This window comes from Plecotus auritus, assembly GCF_963455305.1.
Source record: "Plecotus auritus genome assembly, chromosome: 13".
NCBI lineage: Eukaryota > Metazoa > Chordata > Mammalia > Chiroptera > Vespertilionidae > Plecotus > Plecotus auritus.
The window spans coordinates 7,479,967-7,496,011 of record NC_137779.1 but is presented as its reverse complement, the minus strand read 5'-3'; the positions used below and the strand labels follow the sequence as shown (position 1 = coordinate 7,496,011).

Below are 16,045 nucleotides of genomic sequence, written 5' to 3'. Positions count from 1 at the left end.
TTAAACAAAATACGGAAATGCCTATTCTGATTTCCCTGTATCTTCAACAAACATTTTATGGGAAAAAATATGAAGGAAAACCGTAAACACATACATGAAAATACATGGGATGAAAGGTAAACTAACAATGATTATAATAATTTTTTTTCATATTGTTGATAGCTGAAGGGTTATATTATAAAGATGGATAAACTTAACTGGCCAGTTTTGTTCCAAGAATCTAACTTTAATTGGTTAATTATTGCAACTACCAGACTTCACATCTAGTATACACTAAGCAAAGCTGATGACATGTGATTTCTTAGGTACCTGTCAGAATTCACAACAGTTAGACACTAGGACATTTGGGGGCTCCTTAGTGGATTGAATGCTGACCAAATAAAAGATAACCCAATAAATACTGGTTCCTGAGAGTGACCAAATCTAAGTTTTAGGGAACCATTCAATGAAGCACTTATGTAGATAAGGTGCTTAAGAATCATGCTTTATGGTTCTTTTTTATATATTTTATCTAATGTTTAGCATCCATGAACAACCATTCTTCCATTATGAACAATCCTCCCCACATATTTACCAAGTCAAATTCCCAGGAAAGAATCTGACTGGTTTATTTAATCAACATCCATGAGACCTTCTCATGGATGGATAGCTGTTGGGGGAATGCTTCTTCTATAATTCTGATGTTTCCTTTCATGTGGAGAGAGAGAGTCTAATTACTGAAACACCCCTGGCATCCTGTCCCCCCAGTCACTTCATCCCCACGGAACACATGTTCACCCTGCTTTTCCACACTTTGTAAATCTTATGGGAGGTGGCAGGGAAGGCGACTCATTTAGTACTACTAGGGCCTGGGTAGGCAGGCCTGGCTAATTTTGTTTAGTAGAATTAGGCCCATTTTTCTTCAGATATAAAACACTTCTCCCACCTAACATTTACCAGCAATAAAGGTGATAATTTTGACTATCTGCCTTACCCGCTCCTCTGTTTTGAAAATTAGTTTAGAATCAGGATGGGGAAGATAAAATGTTCTCTAGAATACTCAAACAATAGCCAGACTAATTACTTGCTGCAATTAGTCAGGTGCCCATCCTGAGTCCAATCAGCTGCAGGCAAGGATTATCACCAGCAAAAGGGACTATTTGTAGAGGAGTTTTCCTTTGAAGAGGACTGTGGGTGTGGCAGGCACCATCCAAGTTTCCATAGGTTAGATTAGAAGCATCTTGTGTGTGTGTGTGTGTGTGTGTGTGTGTGTGTGTGTGTGTGTTTTAATTTTACCCAGGCCCATAGCAAAGGATTGATGCTCAGAATATATTTGAATAGACAAGAATGTGGTACGCCCCTTTAGTTACTATATTAACTTTTAATGATAATTTTAAGTAGCCCCATAAAACCATCCCCACTCCCTCACCAAAGCAATACTGTTCCTTTATCACCAAAAATCACACCCCTCTTGTCTCCTGCTAATTGGCTGGAACAGGCTTGGCATGACCATGGTACGAAAGCATGCGAACACATACTGACCTCCTTTTCTATGATAGCCACTTGCTTCTTGGCCAGCTTCTCTAGCTCGATGGACGAGTTGTTGGCATGCGTCTCCACCTCCTTCTGTAGCTTGAGGCGGTGCTCGTCCATCTCAGCCTTCAGCTTGTTCTCCAGGGCGATCAGCTGCTTCTGGTGCTGGCGCCGCATCCGCTTATATCCTGACATCTGTTCCCGCAACTCGTTCTCCTGCTCATGCTCATGGATCTGCCGTGTAACCTGATTAGGGTTGGGGAACAGAACTCAGGTAACCAGGTTCATGAAAGGCCAACTTTCAGGCAAAGGAGAAGAACCCTCTGGCATAGTTTCATTTACGTACTATTTCCTGAACACTTACCTGTACCAGGCACTGTGCTGGATGCTCTTTATAGACTTTATCTCTAATCCTAAAAACCATCTCACTCACTCATTCATTTTATTCATCTATGAGGCTGACTGGCGTTACCACCCCGAGTTTATCGACAAAAGAAATTGAGACTTGCGGGGAATTTTTTTATTCATTTGGCCAAAACAGATTTACATGTTTTTAATATATCATTATATACAAGAGGTGGGCAAAAGTACGTTTACAGTTGTGGATAACATTCTTTTGCATTAATAAAGCTGTTGTAATAATCATAACCTGCATGTCTTTTCCTATACAAACAACTGTAAACCTACTTTTGCCTGCCTCTGTATATGCTCAAGGTCACGTAGCTAATAAGGAGTGGAGTTGGGATTCAGACCCATTTCTGTCTGATTCCAGAGTAATGCTATTTCCACTCTACCAGGCTTCTCAACCTTGGCACTGCTGACATTGAACTGGATACTTCTTTGTTGTGGGGGCTGTCCTGTGCATTGCAGGATGTTTGGTAGCAGCTCTGACCTACCCACTGAAGTCCAGCAGCACCTCCCAAGTCAAGACAATTAAAAAATGTCTCCAGACATTGCCAAATGTCTCCTGGCCAGAGTGGGGGTGGGGGTCGGGGCATCACAATCCCTCTGACTGAGAACCACTGCACCACGTCATACTGCTGGGTTGTTTGTTAAGAATAATGTCTCTAACAGTCATAGGAATATTGAATATCCTTTAAAAAATAGTTAGAACAATACTGATTTCCTATTCTTAATATGAATCAACAGAAAGAGAAAGAACTCTCTCCCTTAAATCTTCAGAAGAGATGCTAACAAATTACAATACATCTACTTGCTGTCCTAAAGAGGAAAATGACATTTCTGTGATTTTTGGACGGCCACTATTCTCATTAGTTTTTCCTTAACCCATTCACAAGTGAATGGCCAAACTGAACATTGCAAATGTGAATGTTGATATCTTGTTTCTATCTATTTAACCTATTCTGATTTTTCAGTCCTTCCTTCAATTTATCACCCCTTGTTATTTTCCTGTCAGATTCTCTGTCACTTTCTTCTCTTGTATTTATTTTAGAAAACATTATAACTTTAGTTTTGTTTCACTAAGCAATTTAATCGTTCCTATGTACTATTAGCCACTTCTCCTCAATCTAAAACTCAAACAAGTTTTACCGGAAATTTTCATGCTGCTATTACTTCTGTCTACTATTTTCAGTTTATGGGTCAAAGTGTATTTTATACAAAGAACAGTCTGTTTCTCTACTCTTTTTAGAAGGTGTCCCTGCATAGTAGACTGAGTCCTCACTATCGAGAGTGCTGGTAACTGGATAGTATTATCCAAGTACACATTCAACATCTGCCGAACTTTGAAACCTTCCCAGCTGAAAGTAACACTGTTCCATATTCATTTCTTTTTTCTCAAGGACAATCCTCTCCAAAGTATGAGGAAGATGAGCAGACGATATTTCAAGACCAAAAAAGGGATATCATCACCAAAGAGGCACCTAACACTCTAAAGATTATTAATAATCTTTCTTTGTTATCACAATTATGTATTTTCTAATGGACTTACTTCATGATAAAAAAGAAAGGAATCGTTTGAAATATATGTGTATATTGCACTTCATGTTTGTGCCTTCCTGAAGTTCAACTGTAGGGATTAAAAACAATTGCAATCAACAGAAAGGATACCATTTAGTCCTTTCTGAACTCACTTGTTTTTCAGACAAATATGGCAATAAAATGTCTGTTTAAAGGTAATGAGTTTCGGAGATGATTTATCTGTGTACTTTTTTTTCTTATTTTAGTAGTCCTTCTTTAATCAGGCATGGCACACTCTAAAGCTATTGAAACTTGACAGCAGAATGTTAGACTGGTTTGTGGTCAATAAAATAAAATATGGCCATTTCCCTAAACTAGATGGCCTAAAGATAAAACAGAAATGACTTGTGTCAAGAACATTTTTCTATCCTAATTGGTGGGTGAGTCCCTGTGAAAAGGGTGGTCCTACTGCAAACCATATGATACTATTATGTGGCAGAAACAAATTACAAAGCTCAACATGCTGGCATTGTACAGCATTACATTCCAGGAGAGACACTTGGCTTTTAAATGCTTCCCATAATTTGAAAAATCTCCTTCTTAAATTCCTACCATCACCTTCCATTTGTACAACTAACTTTCTGAGTTACAAAGTCATTGTCTTTTTAGACACAGATAGTGATAGTGTTACACTGTGAATAAAAGTATAACCAGATGTTTCGTTTGTAAAGTCTAATGTAAAATTTATTTTTTAAAGTGTTACCTATAGTTATGTATGCCTGTGCATTTTTTAACCACTTTTTTTTATTTAATTCTAATTATTGTTAAAAGCATTACATATGCCCCTTTCCCCACCCCCCGCATTGTCCTCTCCCAGCCTGCCCCCCCCCCTCCAATGCCTGTGCATTTTAGGTTTAAACCTCAGGTCTTATGAATAAACTATTTTGTCAATAAAATAATAAAGCTCATAATTTTTATTATACTTTATGCTTTAAGATGTGTTTCTCATGTAATTTACCTCTTTAATTTTTATAAAGCCTGGAATTTGAACTAAGATCCTATGGCTCTGAAATTGCCTGAGGAAATTCATATCACCAAAGAAGAAATGAAAGAAACTTTCAGTTATGAAGTAATGAAGGGAATCAATACCCCAAACAATCAAAGCTGAAGAGAGTGGTAAATCCAAGTAACAAACTGAATAAGTCTGAAAATGAGAGAAGGTTATAGAAATGTAGGGACTATAGTTTTCACAATCCTGAACTCAAAAATGTTATCAAATAAAAGTGAACAGTTTCATCTTGCACACCCAGTAGGTTGTTTGGAGGCAAATCTCATTCCACCCCTTACTATGTAACTGACCTTGGGCAAATTACTTAAGTTTTTCAGTTTTCAAATGTAAAGAGGAACCACCCCTATGATGAGATCACTGATAGATAACACTTGTGTCTAGCAAGGTAGATGCTGGTTCCCTTCCTTCTCCTGCCAGCCTCTGAGTAATCTGTCTCTTTTTCCCTCCACCTAAGCATTTCTGGTCATGGGGACATAGGTTAGAAGTGGGTCAAAGAGAAAGGGCAAGTTGAACAATAAAACTGTACTTGTATCCAGGTTGTGAATTATAAGATAAGGATGTACAATTTCTGAACTGTTAACTATTCATATACCTGGAATAATATGTAAAAAAATAAAAAACCATAAAGGAAGACTGAAAGTTTTTCAGAAACTTTTTATAGCCATTCCATTCTACCTGGTTTAATTCCAGCAAAACATGGATTTACAACACACCACATCACCCGAAGTGTATTATATGCCTTCCAAGTACAGACCATTGCACTAGAGGGCTAATAAGCAACTTACTGAACACAAAAGAGGAGCGTGGTGGCTGTAATGTTACCCTCTTAAGAGATCAAAGCCAATTTGTAGGATTAATTATACGTAAGAATCAAAATAATGCTTATGATAAAACTGGCTACCATCAGAACTTAGAACAAATACAACTTATAGCCAATTTTTTAAAAGATTATAGTGAGTACATTTTGACATTAGAATGTTGACATTCCACTCTTTAGAATACCTAGGGGAAAAATGTTTTATGTTCATGTGAAAAGTAACAGGCAATTCTGACTTATGCAGAAAAACTGACAAGAAGAACTTTGAAATGCACACTTATAAATCCAAATTCTGATGTGGGAGCAGGGCTGAAAGAGACTTCATTCATTCATTTGTCCATTCATTCATTCAACACACGTTTATTGAGAGACTTGGGTCATGTGAGATAGGCATACTGATTGGGCAATACAAGAAAAATGGTATCAGTAATTATCTTAGTGAGATTAAGAAGCCAACAAAAAGGAAAGGGCAGATATGCAATATTTTGCTAAGCATCTTCTGATACACTAACCAGGAAGAGAGCACCTTTTCAAGCATTTAGAAACAGAACAGTGGGGCTCAGGAGAGGTGAAACAGTAGCATTTATTGCTGAGGCTCTAATACTTTTATGCTTGTCTATCAAACTCATTCAGGTACACAATTTCACAATTAGCTTAATAATCAGGCTGCATTTTTAAAAAATCCAAATGAAGACTCCATTTTTACATGAGTTTTTATACTTAATCTGTAAAACCAATGTCAAATAATCTATATTTGCTTAGATAGAACAATAACCACTTTCTCCTACATGCTTTCTTACTTAGAAACTAAGGGTTGCATGTTCTTTTCCCTAATGTGTATTCTAATATAAATTCACATTTGTGGTAGCATTCCAGTGAGAATTCCTTCATGAGACCAAAAGCTGAATTGTCTGATAGCTATGGTCTTGGTGCTCTTTATATTAACATCTACTATGGGAATAGCCAAATGACCCAGGGCATTAGTAAATTTTAAGAAAAAAAATGACATCAGATGTAACATCAGCTGAAAACACTCTCATGGGTCACTAATCTAATTAAAATATTAGGATCTCCATTCACCAACAATAAAAACTCAAAAGGCATGTCTCAAAGGCCCAAGAAGTCAGTAATTTTGAAGAACTATATAAACAATTCCCTTTTCCAGATAACGAATCAGCCAGATAGGAACTTTCTTACAGAAGAAGAAAGGATAAAATTTAACAGATTCCATGAAATGCCCTTACTTTTCCTAATTTTTAAAAAATAAGTTCAATAATCTTCCCCTGAAATGGTTATTATTACATATACAGCTCTAAAGTTTCCTTAAGGTGTCCTCTGGTATCAAGGTTTGCAGTCCTTGTTTTCCCTTCGTTAGAAATGCAATTGTGCAGGGTGTGTAATAAGATAAAAATCTCAGTTTTAAGGTGCTAAATTAATAAAAAACATCCAGCAGTAAAAGCCTATAGTCCATGGGCTTTATATATCTGTCAATGACCCCATTCAAAAGCACAATATAGAAAGAAATGCTCAGGGGAAAACCACAGAGCGAGGATTCTTTTAGGTATGCAGAAGAGATAGGCTGATAACACAAATTTGAGGAACCATAATTTTTTTTTCTTCAATTTGCAAGTCTGTTTAAAACATTTACATATCACTTATTTATTTGGTAATTGAAAAACTAATTTCTAAATTTCTCTCTTTTGCTGCTCACTTTTGGATCCCTCTGTGGCTTATTACCACTTCTACTAGAAGATTGTAAAGAAAGAGTAAAACCAAAATCAATCAATATACTATTGCTACCAATTATGAGACATGAAGAGAGGGTTCAACAATGACTTGATTGTTTATTATACCAGACCTTCATTTCCCTATGATCTTTCTCTTACTTTTATGTCACTTAAGTAATTTTAGTCCTTTTTCATTTGGGTTGGGATCCATGAAAAATGGATAAGATTCATAATATATTTTTAAAGATTAGTCTTTCTTTTTGATATCCAGTGTCCTAATTTATATATTCCTATTGAAATTAGCCTTTAAAATAATATAATCGGTAGTAGAACTGAAGTACTTGGTAATATACATTAAAATATCCATGCCAATAGTTAGACTGTCCAAAATGGGACATGGAATCATACAACATCATACCACTTTTCCCTTCCATTAATTTTTTTTTCTCTCTCTAAAAACCACTAGATACAAATACCACTAAACTCTGATAAACTCCCATCAATCCCACTGTGATTCCCAAAACATTACATTTGAAGAGGGTTTTCCACCAAAAACCCCACCTTACTTTGTGGCTACAGCAACAGCCTATTAGCTACTCTTTTAACTTAATATAGGGGCAGGGGCCTTTTAGCAAATCAAAAGTCCACCAGAGAGACAAATGCCAGCTGTTCTCAGGAGGGGCACTGTGAAGCCTGTAGGAGTCAGAGGGGTTCCTGAGGACTTTGCCCACAGCCCTGAGGTGGCCTAGGAGGGAAGCAGCTTTCATTTTCCACAGAGAGGGAGACTGTGATGGCTGGTATGTACACAGAGCAGCCCCGGGTGAGCTCACAAATGCAAGCGTGAGATCATTCTGGCATGGCAGTAGTAGTATCTTACTTACTAGGAGGTAGGAGAGGTCATGAATATATGATGTGGGAATGAGGGTGTGGCAAGTGAGAAGAGCAGAGCAGAGAACCTGCCCTCGAGAGGGGAAATCCACTTGGTATAATGTCTGCTTCACATCCAAAACCTGCTTATGGTGCTCTGATTCTCAGTGGTTGTTCATCTTTTTCCTCTCATTTCAACATGAACAGGTCTGAATAAAGGTTACAAGTCTCACAAGAGTCGGTGGTAAGTAGTGACATTCCATAAATACTGTATTTCTTCTTTTGTCAGATATCATGGCATGGAGATATTTATTATTTAATATTTCATGCTTTATTTAGACTCAGAAGCATGTTTTTAAGGTGCTTAACAATCACTAGCAAATACATAGTGGACATTTTAAGATCTCCATTACACAGTATAGCATTCATTTAAAATGAAAAATTGTTCATTAAAGAGATTACAAAGAACTTCTATACAAAGAAAGTTAAAGACAAGCTTATATTATTTTTAAGGAGTCTACATTAAATTGCCTGCTTTTAAACAGCAGCAGGCATAGCAATATGTGGGTGCTTTAACTCCCATTTTCCTTATATTTGGGTTTTTAAAGATTATAATCCATTATTAATTCCAAAGATAATCGAAGCCTCTTAAAAGACTTGAGAAATAAAAGGGAAATCAGGTTTAAAAAATGGGACAAGAAAAATAATCATTTCTGGGTCGGCCTTGGATGATGTCATCATAGGTTCTAAATGTAATAGCCAGGCAGTGTACACTAACTCTTCCTGCACATGTAACCTCTAACATCAATTTGGGCAAAACAACTAATATTTCAATAATTTTTTGGCTGAGAAGTGAGATTCAGAAGCAAAAGATTAAAGAGAGTTTAGAGTGCCAAGGATGAAACGTTATGAGTGAGTGTGTGTGTGTGTGTGTGTGTGTGTGTGTGTGTGTGTGAGCGCGCACGCGCACGCGCTGGGGACCAAGGGGAGGAGGCATGAAAACTAACTCTTCCAGCACACACCCCTTTTGCTACTACAAGGGCATCCAGCAATCACATTTGCAATAGTAAAAATGCTGAAGGATCCTACAGTATTTTTTCTTCCACAAGCATCCCTATCCTCTCCTACAAAGCCCTTCTTGCTTTATTGGTGCCAGGAAATTCTTCAGGGGTTAAATGGGGAAGTGCAGCCACTACCATTGTTGCAATAAATAAATGAATGAACCAGAACGAACCAGCAATCCATCCCTAGGAAGCAAGTTATCTTATTTTCTACAATTATACACAGTAGCCGGCAACCATATATTTAAAAAAATTGTGTTTTATCTTTTGATACCTGTGTATACATTATAGATATACATGAATCTATATAAAAAGAAGCTTAGTGCCCTGCATACACATACATCAAATCCCTCTAAAATATTTTTTAGCATTATTATTTTACTGAAAAGACAAACAGCTTTTTAAAAATTAGATATAATAGCAACTTCATCTTAAAGGCCTTTTATTTTGCACATACAACATATATAAATACACACACACACACAAAGGTTCCCCCCCCACCCACCCCCCATGCCGTAGACAATGCTAAAATATCTGAGATCAGGTTGCTATGCCAACAGATTTTTTCTAAAATGAATAAAATTATTAGGAGGGAGAAAACATTCTTGACTCCTTTCCTCCCATCCATGAAGCCGAGAGAGGCTCAGGGAGGGCGAGAGGCTGCCAGATGGGGAGGAGGGGAAGGAAGGGAAGGTGAGTAGAGGGGTGTTTGCTTACCAAAGATGCTGATTTGATCGTGGCAAAGCGCTCTCTGTTCCGGTAGTGGAGGGCCTGGCTCTGAACTGACTGGGTAGGCCGTGGCTCAGGCCTGGGATCGCCGTGGCCCGCCTCATCCCTTATGAATACATGATCCTGCAGAAATGGATAAAAACAAGGAGAAAGTCCAGCTGTGCTCTTTCCTCGCCGGCTGCCTCTCTCTCACCCCTCTTTCTGCACAAGCACTGCTGTTTGAAATGCATAGTTTAGCTCTCTGCTAGTCCCCGCAGCTCCCACGGTACAAAATGAATAAGCAACACATTGCAGCCTTCAGTTAGGAATGTCAGCTGATCGCTAGTGGGATGCCTTCTGAATCCCTGGCAGGCTTTTTCTTTACCTCCAGAATCACATATATGCAAAAGAAAAAAAGAATAGAAAAAACAATGCAATGTACAGACTCCTTAGAACAGTTTGTTTAAAACGCTGTAACCAAATAATTCCTTTAAAAATGTCATGTCCATGTCTAGCAAGGAGGATGCTGGTTGCTTTTAACATAAAAGCGAGCCTCCGCCTCATTCCCTTGAAAGATCTGCTTTCTCAATTTAATTTTATTTGCGCTCTGTTCAGTAGGATCATCGTTCTGCCTAGAACCAGTGTAGGCTTGTGCTGAACTGCCTCTCTATCTTGTGCTGAGAAGATTCGGCAGTCACTGAGGGATCCTGCTTTCCAGTCATGATCGTACACAGTTCTAGCACCTTCTCTTTACAGCTTCTGAAAGGATTTTTTTTTTTTTTAGATTTAAAGAGACAGGCATACAATTTTAACCAAATGATACTTTCACAAATTCTTCCTCAACTCAGTCTCGGTATGCTCACCAGTGTGAGAGAAGCTGGAATTTAATGCCCTTGACTGATTTAATCAAGCCCATGCTTCTTGATAGGCAAAGGTGATTAGTCTTATTGTAACACCCAGTGAAAAATAACACTCCCTGGAAGGATAGCAATGGATGTTTCTTAAATGCAACTGAGATGACTTTTAAAGGGGAAAATGCTTTCAAAGGGTGATGTGTCTCGCTATAAAAGATGGAGTGGTCAGTCAGTAAGTAGGTCTAACCCTGCAGAAAAGAAGATACTATAATAATTAATAGCTCAAAAACATGTACAACCATGGGGGATCTTTAAATAGTACATGTTCAGGACAGTGAAGGAGAAATTAATTCTCTTATTTCCCTAGGGGTTTAGGAGAAACCATTTGTGAAAATTCAGTTTTGCATTTTGCCCATGACTACTTGAAATTTTTTAATAATTGCCCTTTCCTTCATTAGCAAAATTAAAGGTTTAGAAAATATAAAATTGTATTATATACTCTAAAATGTTGATAAGTTCAAAACACATATATTCCTTGAGGGATATTAAATTTTACATCCAGGTTTTTATGTAAAAGCCAAGAGCCAAGATTAAATTTATCATTGGGCTGCTTTTCTTTATCCTTTTATAAATTTAGAATGCTTCAGAATGTTGGGATGGTAGCTCCCATTATATCTATATTTAGAGATTTTTTTCCCAATTTACTGTATTGTGGTCTATTTAAGAGATAAAATTAAGGGACCCTAAATGCCATCGAGGGCACATATATCAAATTTAAGGGATGTTCTACTATAGTACTGTGCCATAAGATAGCCACTAGCCACATGGATATTTAAATTAAGTTAAAATGTAAAATTCAGTTCTTAAGTCACATCAGCTATGTTTCAGGGAGACACTAATTATGGCTACCATATTGAATGGTGCAGATATCATTTCCATCACTGCAAAAAGTTCTGTTAGTGCTGAAGATTAAAAATGCATTTAACCCATATTTTTCAATTTTGTAAAATAAATAGGTCAGTTAAATTTTTTTCCCCTAAATATATTTTTATTGATTTTTTACAGAGAGGAAGGGAGAAGGATAGAGAGTTAGAAACATCGATGAGAGAGAGAAACATCGATCAGCAGCCTCTTGCACACCCCCTATTGGGGATGTGCCCACAACCAAGGTGCATGCCCTTGACCGGAATCCAACCTGGGACCCCTCAGTCTGCAGGCCGATGCTCTATTCACTGAGCCAAACTGGTTAGGGCTCAATGTTATTTTCTGGGAAATCTAAACTCTTATTTCACAGGGAAAAGAAAGATTAGGTGTCGGACTGAAATTTATGCACTAAGTTTAGGTTCTAGAGAGAAAGGCCACCATTCATGCTGCTGAATATTCATTAACAAATTACATTTACCTCCAAAATTGACCTTTCTTAATATTGCAGTACCAGAAAAGCAAAAAGCTTTTAAATTCCAGCAACCAAAAGAGATAGTCCAGGTAGAGGCCTGAGGAGTCACAGTTTTTGGTGAGGATTAGTTAGGTAACATTAAGTGCATCAACTGAAATCTCAAGTAATGTAGCAGCCATTGTTTCAAATTGTTATGACTTGATTTATAATGATAATCAGTGACACTAGAATCCACACTCCGCACATAACAGAATAAAACAAAACAAATTTATGTGTAAATATGTATAATTTTAATATTATTTCTTTAATTTCTCTCATATAAAAATGAACACTTTTGAATTAGGATCCTGCTTATCAAATTAAAAGTCACATTCTATCAGCTAAGTTTTTAAACTCAAGGATCTTGGAATACACTGGACCAAGTTAAAACTCAAAATCATAGTGATTTTGGTTGACATATAGCTAATTAACCCAGTAAGGAATATTTTTATAATAATGCTATTTTAGAAGTTAGTCTGAAGAATAGGTACAAAATTTTAATATACTTTAAATATAATGCTGTTTCTTTACTTAATACTCTTATTATTATTATTATTTTTACAAAAAAGAGTGTTTAGTTTTCCATAGCGGTTTCATAACAGATCACCAACATTAAGGTATGCATGAGAGCACAAAGTGGGGCCAATGAGTAGGTATCCATTTCAAGTATATAGGAAAGTGAATTTTAAAATAGTCAATTCCTTTGCGTAAAACAAGTTCAAAACTCGAAAGACAACTTAAATAATGAAGCCATTAAAATGGGGAAATGTGACTTGAGAAGCAAGTATGAGCAAATTAAACTATCAACTTCACCAGGATATACTGTCTGTTGGTTATTGTCCCTTTAAGTAGCAACCAGTCCCTTTGAAAATGACTATACTTGGCTCCCAGAATTTCTGAATTAAACACATTTTAAGACTAATAGTGGAAAAGGTCAGTTTGCTATTTTATGCAGTTAGGCACCTATGAAGATTATTTACAAATAATGGGAGGGCCATCTTCTTTGATGTTGAAGAATGATTTTAGAATATGAAGGACAATTATCATGTTCTACTTTATCAAGACAAAATAGCCCTGGCCGGTGTGGCTCAGTTGGTTGGAGAATTGTCCCATACACCGAAAGGTTGCAGGTTTGATTCCTGGTCAGGGCACATTCCTAGATTGCGGGTTTGCGGTAAGGGCGTATATGGGAGGAAACGGATCAATGCTTCTCTCTCTATATAATAATAATAAGAATTAAAAAAACATATCCTGCGGTGATTTTAATTGTTTCCAAAACGATTAAAAATATTGCTTAAAAATAAATATCTTGGTTATAATTTATCTTTAAAACATTATCATCCAGGAACAAACAAACTAGCTTTTTGAAATACCAATATGATCTGGGACCAGTTTTAAGTAAATCTATGTTATCTTGGTAAATTTATAACATTCTTTCATCATAAGAAATAAAACTTCTTCAGATTAAAAAACAAGCTGGTGTAATATCTGTTCCAAATCTTTAGTCAAAAGAACTGAACTTTTATACAACACAGTGAAGTATGTGAAACATGAGGCATGCACTTTTTACTATTACACCCTGGACAAGGGGCTTCAATTTTAGTTAGAAGTTTTCCCTAAGTGTCTGAATATTTATGCTTCTAAAATGAAGTTTTATGGTGTAGCCCCTTGTTTAGAACTTAACTTGAAATTAATTCTAGAATCACTCCCATCAACTCTAAGTTTTGGGTATGCCTTTATCACACTACTCAACACATTTACTTATTAATGCAAGAAATTGTGGGATTTTTGAAGGCAGAGTAAATGTGGTTTGAAAAATCTCAGTCACTCTAGCACCTAGCATATTGCTTGATAACTAGTAGGCATTTAGTAAATGTTTGCTGAATAAATAAGCTCAAAAATATAGGTCTGAGATGTTAGAAAAATGGCATTTTCTCTTACATTATTTAACAAAATTCAAATCTGTATTTCACAAAAACGTGTCACTCTATACTCCAAGAAAGTTGTAAAATAGTCACACACACACACACACACACACACACGCATGCACCTTTACATGGGGGAAAGAGGGGAACCTAAAAATGGCTTTTATCTGGTGACAAGAAACCTTTCTATAGATTCCAACACTTTTCATGCTGTGGAGAAAGTATCAGCAAACCCACCATCTCTTTTGTTTTGTTCATTTCAAAATTATTAAATTATTTCCTAGGCAGGTGTAACTGTCAAAACCTGGGGACAGAGGAAGGGGAGAGGATGGGAAAGGATACCTTAAGCTGGAAGGATAGCCATTAGGAAGAAAAATGACTAGCAGAACACTGAGGATACAGATGTTACTATAGTGAGGTGGTTTGCAGAGTGATCTGTTTAAGAAACATTACCTTCATATGTTAATTTACTTTTGCTTTGCCAAAAGTGAGTTGAAGAGTTAAAGAACCTGCCCTGCTCTTCAGCAAAAATAATAGGAAAGGCCACTGAAGCAAGGGAAAATTAAACTAGAACATCCTATTCCCTCAAGGACATTTTTTTTTCTTCTACAAAATTGGTCAGAGCTGTTCTTTTTTTAAAGAAGGGAAAAAATTGACTCATAAGAAGAGCCAAGTAAAGCTTTAGGGGTTAGGATAGAATGATTTTTAGAAATAATTGCTGAAAGGGGGCCATGATGACTAGAGTTCTTTAGGGATATCTAAAATAACAAATAAATGCAGAAAAACTTTTAATATATGAAAGTGTAATGAGCTATATGAATAGAAGGCAGCAGCAGGCAAAGATAACTCACTTTAGACTTTAACAAAATAAAGTATACCTTTTAGTTGACAAATTAAGAAAACAGACTTTGTTGCTCTCTCTATTCCACTTAAAATAGTGGCTTAGACTTTGCTGCTTAGGATGGTATTAAAATCTGTTTGCTATTGCTATACACACAATGATTTTAAGGAGTAGAGTGGAGGCTTAGGAGCAAGTTAGGTGACAGCCAAAAACTAATCTGGATTAAAAGTTTGCACTATAACCACTTGTGAATAATCAAGAATTGGGGTGCAGAGTTGTGTCCTATAAAAGTTCACAAAACATTTACTGAGTGCTTACTATGTGACAGACACTGCTGGGCAGTAGGTGATGAGAGAGGTCCTTGAGGAACTGCCAGTCTGGAGAAATGGTAATATTCTTTTTAAAAAAAATATGTATTTTATTGATTTTTTTACAGAGAGGAAGGGAGAGGGAGAGAGAGTTAGAAACATCGATGAGAGAGAAACATCTATCAGCTGCCTCTTGCACACCCCCTACTGGGGATGTGCCCGTAACCAAGGTACATGCCCTTGACTGGAATTGAACCTAAGATCCTTGAGTACGTAGGCTAACGCTCTATCCACTGAGCCAAACAGGTTAGGGCGGTGATATTCTTGTTATTGGAAAAAGCAGAGTGGCAACACTAGCAAGGGGAAAATAAGTGTGTAAAGTTTATTTTGTCAGAATATACTTTTTTTTAAAAAATATATTTTATTGATTTTTTACAGAGAGGAAGGGAGAGAGATAGAGAGTTAGAAACATCGATGAGAGAGAAACATCAATGAGAGAGAAACATCGATCAGCTGCCTCTTGCACACCTCCTACTGGGGGATGTGCCCGCAACCCAGGTACATGCCCTTGACCGGAATCGAACCTGGGACCCTTGAGTCCACAGGCCGACGCTCTATCCACTGAGCCAAACCAGTTTTGGCCAGAATATACTTTTAGATTTATCAAATCATTCTTGCTCAAAAGGAGATTCAATTAGGATCCTTTCAGGGCCTGGGAAAGACCAGAGTAGAGGCAAAGACTGAAGAGGAAGAAGTAACCTGAAATTCTGATGTCAGAGGAAATTTTCAGTGTCCCACTTTACATTTTTGGGGCTTATGTGAGATAGAACTGTCCTGCTAAAATCAGGGCATCTTTACAGAGCAGTTAATTGCAAGTCACATTCTTACTAGGTATATGTGGCCTTTAAAAGTTTGCTTCCTAGCTTGGCTGGCATGACTCAGTGGTTGAGTATTGACCTATGAACCAGGAGGTCATGGTTTGAATCCTGGTCAGGGCACAT

General features: G+C 37.0%; 1 protein-coding gene across 2 annotated transcripts in view; it reads right to left on the bottom strand.

Moving 5' to 3' along the window:
- TAOK3 (TAO kinase 3) overlaps positions 1 to 16,045 on the bottom strand; it is a 158,161-nt gene that overhangs the window by 25,192 nt on the left and 116,924 nt on the right. For both annotated transcript variants that reach the window (XM_080649750.1, XM_080649751.1), the window contains 2 exons: positions 9,691 to 9,825; positions 1,522 to 1,758 (listed from right to left, as the gene is read on the bottom strand). In XM_080649750.1, coding sequence (XP_080505876.1) covers positions 1,522 to 1,758; positions 9,691 to 9,825 — 372 coding nt within the window. The remainder of the gene's footprint in view (positions 1 to 1,521; positions 1,759 to 9,690; positions 9,826 to 16,045) is intronic.